A 10,145-nucleotide genomic window follows, 5' to 3' on the forward strand; every position below is an offset into this window, starting at 1 on the left:
GAGAGAGGAGAGAGAAAAAAAGAGAGAGAGAAGGTAGTGTGCCCAGCTGGGACAGCATCCCGTGGGTCTTGCCGCTGAGTGACGAGCCTTCCCAGTACCTTTTTAGTACAGAGCCACTCTGGTGACTTCAGTTTTCCAAATTCTATCTTTGAGTCATCCGTGGGGTGCTTTCCCATGGGGTAGAGTGAGAGCTCGTGTATGAGAGCTCGTGTCTGCCGGGTCAGGGCCTGAGCACTATGTGCCCCGTGCATTTCATCCTCCCAGGCTCTGGCAGGTGGGGGCGCGACTGGGGAGCCCTTGAGCTGGAATGCAGGCGCCAAGTCCTATAGGGAAGCAGTGCATCCCATGCAGGAGGTAGCTGACCCCTCCGTGTTCTGGTCCTCGTGCTGGGAGAGCTGGTCTACAGGTGATGGCCAGCCCACTGGGGCCCAGGGCGCCAGCTGTGTACAGAGCTGATGCCTTCCCACTGCTCTCTGGGTTCCAGGGCTGGTCTGCAAGGAGGGCTTTGTCCACGGCACCTGGCACATGTGTGACAGCTCTGCCCGCTTGCCCTCTGTGGAGTCCTCTGCCAGGCTAGCCATCCCTCCCTGCAGCCGCTCCTCCTGTGTGAGGGTGGGGCCCAGGACCCAGGAGTCAGCCAGATAGGGTTGGAGCCACTGTCTACAGTGTCGCTGGCCTGTGGGTACCCCACTGACATGAGAGGGAGCACTCCACCGAGGTGGTAGGCAGACTGCCCCAGCTTACACCACAGGTGTGGCCATTTCAAGGTTTTTTGGCCTCCCCTGGCCCCAGTCTTTGTGAATCACAGCTTCATTTGCACTCGGTCTCCTGTTGTGCTCTGGACGCACAGTTGTAGTTGCTTCAGTGACAGGCGCTCCAGCAAGCAGGTGTTCTGGCTCATCTGTCAGATGTGCACACGCAGCGTGGTTTTCCTTTATTCCCTGATGCCCAGAGTGACCTGCCGGTTAGTGGACACTGGCTGTTCCCTCATTTGAGGCTCCCCCTGTGGGTGATGGCTCCCCTCAAATGACAGAGCCCTGACTTCTGCTACAGAAGGGTCAGGAAGGGCTCAGTGGCCATCCAGGGCAGTGATGCTGGTGTCCCAGTGGTGGGGCCACCATGAAGGCAAGTGTGGCTTGCTGGGGCCAGGCCCTGGATGCAGCAGTTAGGCTGATAGCCCTGGGGAGGGAGGAATGCCTAGCACAGTGAGGTGACCAAAAGCTCTGCAGCAGACAGCAGGGCAGAGGCCCCCACCCAGCCGGGGTGGGCAGGGGCTCCCCAGGTCGGCCCAGAGTGCCACCTTGCCCAACCTGCAGAATCAGAACACGGAGGTTGGGCTTGAGTCCTCTGAGTCCCACTGCCTGAGAGGGAGCCCCAAGTGTTGATGAGCTGCAGCGGGCGCCCTCCATGCAGGGCCAGGAGCTCCGGCTCAGAGCTGGATGGCAGAGGGAAGGCGCTTCTGCTGACAGCCTGACCTTTGCCTCCAGGCGGGCTGTCACAGTGCTGGGGCTGATTCACTCTGTCCTCGCCTGCAGGATGGCAATGTCCGCATCTACTCCATCCTGGGCACAACTCTCAAGGATGAAGGCAAGCTCCTGGAGGCCAAGGGCCCTGTGACAGACGTGGCCTACTCCCACGACGGCGCCTTCCTTGCCGTGTGTGACGCCAGCAAGGTGGTCACTGTATTCAATGTTGCTGATGACTATTCGGTGAGTGGGAGTTAGAGGTTCCAGTAGACTCGGGTGGCTGACGCAGATCAAGCACTAAGAAATTGCACATGCTCACTGCCCCGGTGCAGAGGGATAACGGGTTGGCACCAGGTAACCAAGCTTTCTGCCTCTTTCCAACCCACAACTAGGAGAACAACGTCTTTTATGGGCACCATGCAAAAATCGTGTGTCTGGCCTGGTCACCAGACAACGAACACTTTGCCTCTGGCGGCATGGACATGATGGTGTATGTCTGGACCCTGAGTGACCCGGAAACCAGAGTCAAGATCCAAGGTGACTGCCACTCCCATACCTCACAGCAGTCGGCCCTCAGCCAGGCTGCAGAGTGCCTCGGGGCTGTGCTGGCCAGCCAGCACGTACATGGGACATGCATGCAGAGGGCTCACAATAGCTCCTAACTCAGCCCTTGACTGGGTTCTGCCACTCGGTGGCAGTGGTGTCCCCTGGGTGGCCAGCGTGAGAGTTCCACATTTTAGAAGGAAACTGGCTGAGTGCTTTTTCGTGGCACATATGACTATACCCAGCACCTCATCCTTCCTGTCCACACTTCTGTCCTTCCAGGTCTCTGCAGTCACATGTGCTGGTAGCCCACAGTGGGATGACGCCTGTCACCTGCTGCTGTACCTCCCTTCTGCTCTGCTGTGCCACTCTTGTCAGGTCTCCCTTGCAGCCTCGTCCCTCCCACCTGTTCTTCACCCAGAAGGCAGTCTTCCCTGTGGAGAAGAGATTCAGAGGCCGTGGGGGGTGGGGGCTGCAGGCCTGTGTCCTTGGTTCCCAGGGGGCTGGCGGGTGCGGGGGGGGGGAGCTTCAGCAGGTTCCTAGGACTATGCTGCTTTGTATAAAACCTCGGTAACAGCAGGAATGAATGGTGTGGAATATGGTGAGGAGCTGCCCAACACAGGTTGGCCCCCAGGCCGGCTTTCTTGCCTGGGGATGGGCTCTGCCCCCAGGAGAACCAGCATGGTGATAGGGTATAGCCCCAAACCTGACCTTAGCTTCAGGTAGTTTAAGTATCCTAGTCTCTGGGCCCACATGCCGCCTACCTGCTGAGTCTCATAGCATCAGAGCTGGAAGAGCAGACAGGAACTCCCCTTCCTTGGAGAGAACAATGAAGAGGTGACCCCAGAGGTCTAGGCCAATTGTCACCATTGAGAAGTAGGGATGATAAGCAACCTGGAATCCAGGCACTGTCGCCATCACTGTGATTGCCTAGGGAAAGTAAGACTGAAGTCCTCAGCCCTGTGTTCCTCAGCCTTTACCCGGTACATTGTATCCCTAGCCCCCTACCCCCTTCCTTTTAATGCCCCTCCCCGTGACATACGTGCTCCTGTATATATCAGCTACGTGACACATGGTGCACACCGCAGACAAGGGCCACGTCGGAAACAGAGGGAGTCTCTGTGCTTGGTGCGCACACGTTTTCTATCCTGGGCTGGTGGGGACCCTGCAGACACTTGGGGCCAGTTGTGTATCTGTTTGTTTCTGAATATTGTTGCTTCATACTTTAAAAAGAGAAAATTTTCACCCCTTGGACCAGGGTAAGGGGTGCTGCAACCTGGAAAGGAGCTGCCAGGTAAGTTCTCAGGGACCAGGAATGCTGCTGTATCCTGCCGCGTGTCGTAGGGCGCAGCCCCTGGGGCAGGAGCGTGAGAAGGACCACGCTTTTCCTTGTGGGCCTTCCCCAAGGGAAAGGGGATCTGACTAACGGCCCCCTGCGCTCAGTGTCCAGGGGCCTGCTTGAGGTAGGCCCTGCTGGCTTCCTGCTGTTGGTCCCAGGTGTACATGCTGGTGTGGTCACCATTCAGTGAGTGTCTAAGTAAGACACTGCACGAAGCCCATGGACAGCTTCCTTTCGCTTCCCACATACTGTTCACCTCGCCCCTCCCTGAAACTGCTCGGAGCCCGCTGTCCTGAGTATCTTCACAAAGTATGATTATTCCATTCCCATCCCGTGGAAAGCTGGGCACATGGAAACTTGGTGGTGTGTCCTCACCCACCTTGTGCACCAGATCTGGTGCTGTGGCCGTCTCTTCCCCAGTGCCAGAATGGCCATGCAGGCACACCTTTGGAATCAGTTCAGGGCAGCCACAAAAACGGAGTGTGTTCAAGGAGAAGGGTATTCTCAAGGGGATTAATGGCAGCGTGCCTCACGGTAACTTGAAAATTGATCATGCACTGTATTTTCCACTCAGCCCTCTGGGAACAACGGAATTCCCTTTTCTGTTTCTGCCCAGATGCACACCGGCTGCACCATGTGAGCAGCCTCGCCTGGCTGGACGAGCATACGCTGGTCACGACCTCCCACGATGCCTCTGTCAAGGAGTGGACAATCACCTACTGAGGATGCCCCACCCGCCCAAGGGACCGAGTCAGGGACTAGACGGAACTGCCGCAGAACACACTTCTCTAACCGTTTCTGTAACGCGCCCCTCCCTGCCCCAGGAGGGAGAGGGCCTAGTACCCTCGTTTCTCTGCAGGGTGCTCATGTCTGTATGTGTCCTTCTGAAAGCTTTAGACAGTAACAGTTTGCACATGAAAAATAAAGCAAGCACTTAAACAATGTGTGGAGCATAACTAAAAACCCACAGCCCAACCAGACCTGAGAGCAAGGAACATTCCAGGGGCCTCAGCCTCCAAAGCACAGTGCCCTGCCCGCCTCCCCAGGCTGCTGCTGTCACTCGGGAGACTGGGCAGGGAGTGAGCCACGGGTGCCCCTTTGCAAGACAGGAAGTCCCCGCTCCAGGAGGGGAGGGCGCCTGCGCCAGGGCGCTTGAGCAAACGTCTACCCCCAGGGTGCACCGAGCCGCATCCCGGAAGCTGCCTTGGGGCTTGCCAGGGACACAGCCCTGGAGGTATTTCACTGTCAAATTTTGTGCTTGGTTTTAAGAATGAAGTCATGGGATGATTTTTTTTTCCTTTTTAATATACCTTTTAACTGTTGACTGTCCGTGTTCCCAAGCTGGTCACTAACAGCACTGTGTCCAGAGCTGGACCAAAGTGTCCTGGTCACCGTTATCGTGCTTTGATGTTTTTCATGTCTCTGCCCCCAAGAACAAACGTTAAGGGCAGAGACAAAGTCACTGTAATCTGATCTGTCATTGTTTTTACCTGCGTTTTCTTTTTCAGTGCAGAAATTAAAAGTATAAAGCAGTGTGATCTGGAGTTTCTTTGCGTGTGTCGGAATCACTGGTAACTTGGCTGAGAACAATCCCTCCCCCTTGCACTTGTGAAAACACTGAGCGCTTTAGAGAAATAATTAAATATCTTTTCTCTTCATTGTGGGTCGCTCCCTTTGTGTGGCAGGGTGCGTGGGGTGGAGAGCTCACAGGGCCATCATGGCTGTGGGTCCTGGCAGCCTGCAGGTCAGGAGGGGCCACGGAGTGGACAGACAGCCCGAGAAGAAGCCCCACCTCCTGGAGCCTACGCTAGACAACTCCTGTCTGAGGCCTGTTCACTGTAATGCCAGCCCGAAAGGTGCCTAGCTACCATCTGATCTCACCCTTGGGCAGTGGCCTACCTGTTAGTACCTTTGAGAAACAACACTTAGGCACTGAAAACTAAATTCCCAAGCATCCTAAGTTAATTGCAAAGTGAAAGGATCTGTTTTGGATGGGGAGATGGCTCAGTAGAATCCCAGGTTCCGGAAAAAAAAAAAAAAAAAACGAAAGCTAAGGACATTTGCAGTCCTGGTGCAAAGTCACCTTTGCCCTAGTCAGGGCCTAATCCTATTGGCTTTCAGTGCTTCTGTGTAAAACGGCTGGAGAAGTCAAGGAAATCAAAAGTTAATCTGCAGTAGCCACGGCGGGGCTACCTCAGAGCAAAGCCCGGAGTTCCTAGGACAACATGTGCATCAGTGGTCAAACCAGATTCCCAAAAGGTGTTGATAAAACTGGGTAGCAGTCCGAAAACTCGACTTCAATTTTAATTGTTAGCAAATGAAACCCTTGAAGGAAAACCATGGGTCACTCAGTTGCACGAGCAGTAGTATTGCCAAAAGTGGGAAGCGTCTCGCTTGCTTTGCTCTCATTGCTCAAGATAACCTGCCACCCCCAATTAAGGAAGGAAGGGTTTATTTAGCTCAATTTATGGAGGTTTCAGTCTGTAATCAGCTGGCTCCAAGGCAGAGTGGCACATGGCAGAGGGCAGCAGTTCATGGTGGCAGAAAACAGCGAGAACAAAGGAACAGTGGCAGCAGCAAAGGACAAGCCTCTCTCCCATACATTGCAATCAGGCTGTCCTTTGGTGGAGCACTCACACCCATAACTTAAACATGGATCATGAATTAATCACAAGCCCTAGAAACTGCCCCGTGACTGCATGAGGCCTTGGGGGGACGCCTAGACTCGCCATAACAAGGAATAAAGAATAACGTTTGGTTATATGAATAAGTCTTGCGTTGAATGAAAACCATTCACAAAACCTCAAATACAACAAACAGCACAGAAGCTTAAGCTGTCCCAATGCATACATAGGTGTTCAGCACACTGCAACTTTTTAAACTTTGTACATTTTTTGAATTTTGATGGAAACATGGTTTTCAAAATATGTGGTTAAAAACTAAGAATAGTGTACATAGAGTGACCTATTACAGGAATTGCCACAGGCTCGTTATTTTATGTTACACTGGATTAAGGACAATTTATTGTTTTTATGTACAGAAAACTCAAGAGTACGCCTAGCCCAGTTTAGTGGCAAGCTCTTCAGCCTTTGCTTTCTCCAGCTTGGCAATACGAGCCACAGATTTTGGACCCAGAACGTTGCCTCCCCGGTGACGGCGGATCTCATCGTGTCTGTCATTGTAGTTAGTCCTGATGGCCTCCACCAGCTTAGCCAGTGTGCCTTTGTCTTCCGAGTTGACTTGCGTGAAGGCGACAGTGGTACAGGTCTTCCTGTGGACCAGACGCCCCAGCCTGGCCTTCCCCTTGATGATGCAGTAAGGGAACCCCATCTTGCAACACAGGGCAGGCAGGAACATGACCAGCTGAATGGGCTCCACGTCATGTGCAATCACCACGAGCTGAACCTTCTTGTTCTCTACCAGAGTGGTGACAGTGTTGACACCTGCTCTGAGGACCGGGATGACCGGGGACATCCCCTTTGCCAGCAGCTTTCTTCTCTGCCCAGGCCAACAGCCTCTCCTTTTTCTCTTGCTTGGTCTCTGGTCTGTACTTGTGGGTGAGCTTAAACTGCTGGTAGCTGTTTGGCGGTCCAAAGCCTGGGTGAACTGGTTAATCACGAGGGACACCTTCACTTGTACAGGATGGCCCTCTGTCGCTGCAGCCGGATGTAGTGGGGCCATTTGACAGAGCAGGTGAGGTCTCTCTTGGGCTGGATATCCTGTCCAATGCCAAAATTCTTTGGCCTCTTCTCAAATAGGGGATTTACCACCTTCTTGCCTCCTGCTTCTTCATGACAGCAGGGGCTGGGGCCACCTTCTTGCCCTTGGCCTTCTTCCCTTTTGGCATCTCGGCCGGCTGACAGAAAGAGGCTCGTTATTTTAAAGCAAGCGCTCTGAGGTGTGAAAGGTCCACAGGGAGGAGGCGGTCTCTTCAGTGAGCAGGGTAGGGCTTTATACAAAGGATCTGAGTGAAACACATCGGGCCCGAGCTTAAATATCACATGGTTTCTCCTCTGAGGAACTTGAATTATAAAGACAAAAATAAAAGATAATAGGTAGTGGGCAGATCTTTCTCAAGTAGGAAGGGGACCGAGAGGTCGGGGCAGGGAGCCCAGGGATGAAGAGGAACTGGGCATGGGCGTGCTGGCGCCAGCTCCGCAGCAGAGCCGCCGTGCTGCAAACGTGCGCTGAGGGGATTTGAACCCACGAGCTTCATTCAGCGAAGGAGATGTGTGTGCACTCATGGGAACATCAAGAGAGAACTAGAAAACGAAAAGCCGCCTCTTCCTCTGAGGAGACAAGGGTGTGAGCAGCAGTTGGCTTGTTACCTGAAGTCACGCGCCAAGGTGCCGAGGAGGACACCCGCAGCACAGGCTCACCGGAGGCCTCCCTCATCCCACAGAGCAGAGCGGTTGGCAGTGTGCCAGGCAACCTCACTGGCCACCCTGTTTCAGGGACCAGGGTTCAGGATCACTTAGGAAGGAACGAGGATAGGAGTCGGGTCGGCTGGCAGCTCAGGGCCACACAGAGACCTGAACCCACGCTGGAGAGAGTGGGGTGGAGGGAAGACAGGCGCGACCACAGGGAGTCTTGGATCCTCTTCCCAACCCTTACTCTGACCTCTTGGTAAGATGGAGAGGCCCAAAATGAGACAGCCAACCCCTGTGGGCCTCTGGGGTTTCAAAAGACTGGCCATCTTGACCGTTTATGTTGAAGTACCAGGCACTAGGACACTCTGTCAGTCTCTGAAGCATGCATTTGGTTTTGGTTTTGGTTTTTCTAATGAATTTTGGTACGGTTTCACTATACAGTTTGGACTCGCTGTGATCCTCCTGTTTTCAGCCTCCCCAGAGCTGGGATTACAGGTGTGCACCACCACGCCCAGACTCTGTGGGCTCAGTGTGCCCAGGGGCGGGACGGGCGCAGCATGTGATGCCGGGATCCTGCTCTTGCCTGAGTAGATGCTTAGCCCGCTGAACTATCTCACCAGCACTTGTGCATTTATTTTTAGTGTGAGTAAAAAATAAATTTAAAAGATAGAAACAATACAGAACTGAGCTAAACAAAATAATAGGAATTCAATAATGGCTGGTATATTGCATGCTGTTGTCTTCAAATTAGTTGTTCAGATTACCAGATATAAGCATGCAAAATTGATCAAAATCTTAAAAGTGAAGGAAAAAAAAAAATTAAGTGTTAACAGTTCCTTTCAATAGACCAGAAGAAATCAGCAGCGTAATCATCCAAGCTGTCTTGTGTACATGCACATATATTTTTTCTCTTCTTTCTTCTTTTCTCCTTTCCCTCATCGCAATTGTTCCTTCCCTTTGCCCATATTCTTTCTGTTTTACAGTATCTATTGTGCCTTTTTGATTTTATTTACTCTTTCAGGTTCTTACACTAGGGAGGCAAAATAATGTTTATACATACAAGTTTAATTTGTTTGTCTCTAGGGCCCGGCCAAATAGCTCAGCAGATTAAAGCACCTGCAAGCAGGAGCAGAGGCCGGGGTTTCGATCCCTGGGCCTTCCATGCTGGCCCCACCCCCGGGGCACTCTGAGATGGCAACTGAGACTGAGCGTGGTGGTGCGTGCCTGTAATCCCAGCGCTTGGGAGGCTGTAAACAGGAGGATCACTATGAGTCTCATCTATGCAGTGAGACCCTGTACACCCTGTAGACCCCGTTCTAAGATACAAAAAAAAAGTATTGTCTCTAGTTGCATCCATTTACCTATAAAACCTCAAATTTATCTTTTTTTAATAGCTGAATAATACTTATTATATAAAAATAACACATCTTTATATTCATTACTCAGTTGGTAAACATTTGCATTGTTTCCAAAATTTAGCTATGATAAATTGTGCTGCTATAAATACGGGTGCACAAATATCACTGTGGTATGATGTTTTCAGGTTTTTTGGAAAAATGCCCAAGAGAATAGCTGGGCTGAATGGGACTTCTAATCCTAGATTTTTGAGAAATCTCCACATTGATTTCCATAGTGGTTGTACCAGTCTGCACTCTCACCAACAGTGCAGAAGGGGTCCCTTTCCCCACCACCACCACTGCTCCAGCATTTGTTATTGACTTCTTGATGATAGCCATTCATTCTGGGGTAAGATGCAATCTCAATGTTTTAATTTGCGTTTCTAGAATGACCAGTTAGGTTGAATATTTTTTCATATGTTTATTGTCTATTTCTATTTCTTCATCTGAGTAGTATGCATCCATCTCAGATGCCCAGTTTTGATTGGGTCTTTGAATCTGGAGAGTCTGTCTTTTTAAAATTCTTTATATGTTCTGGATAGAAGACTTTTGTCTGAGGGAGTCTGCTATGAGGTTTTCCCAATTTCATGGGTTTCCTTTTTGCTCTGTTGGTGATTTCTTTTGGTGTGCAGAAACTTTTCAAAAAGATGAGATCCCAATTGTTGATTCTTTGTAGTATTTCCTATGCAGTTTATTTTTTATTCAAATGCACTCTGCCTACCCTTATGTCTTCAAGATTTCTACCTAGTTTCTCCTACAGCAGATTTAGTGTTTCAGCTTTAATATTTAAATCTTTGATCAATTTTGACCTTAGTTTAGTGCATGATGATAGGCATGGGCCTAATTTTAGCCTTTGGCATGTGGAAAGCCAGTTTTTCAGTACCATTTACTAAAGAAGCTATCTTGCTTCCAGTGTACATGTTTTGCCCCTTTGTCAAAGATAGGTGGCTGAGTGTATTTGTAGTTGTGTCTGCATCCTTGCATCTGGTCCATTGAGCCTCAGGTGTGGTTTTTTCCAGTACCATGCAGA

At 51.2% G+C, this 10,145-nt stretch overlaps 1 protein-coding gene and 1 pseudogene across 1 annotated transcript in view; one reads left to right on the forward strand and one right to left on the reverse strand.

Annotated features, from left to right (window-relative positions):
* Window positions 1–4,290, forward strand: part of Wdr1 (WD repeat domain 1) — a 33,481-nt gene extending 29,191 nt beyond the window's left edge. The window contains exons 13-15 of the mRNA XM_004624565.3: window positions 1,536–1,709; window positions 1,859–2,003; window positions 3,965–4,290. Coding sequence (XP_004624622.1) covers window positions 1,536–1,709; window positions 1,859–2,003; window positions 3,965–4,071 — 426 coding nt within the window. The 3' untranslated portion in view covers window positions 4,072–4,290. The remainder of the gene's footprint in view (window positions 1–1,535; window positions 1,710–1,858; window positions 2,004–3,964) is intronic.
* Window positions 4,291–6,354: 2,064 nt separating this feature from the next.
* On the reverse strand, window positions 6,355–7,195 carry LOC101578560 (annotated as a pseudogene).
* Window positions 7,196–10,145: the final 2,950 nt, after the last annotated feature.

Source organism: Octodon degus, unplaced genomic scaffold (genome assembly GCF_000260255.1).
Source record: "Octodon degus isolate 3935 unplaced genomic scaffold, OctDeg1.0 scaffold00006, whole genome shotgun sequence".
NCBI classification, from domain to species: domain Eukaryota; kingdom Metazoa; phylum Chordata; class Mammalia; order Rodentia; family Octodontidae; genus Octodon; species Octodon degus.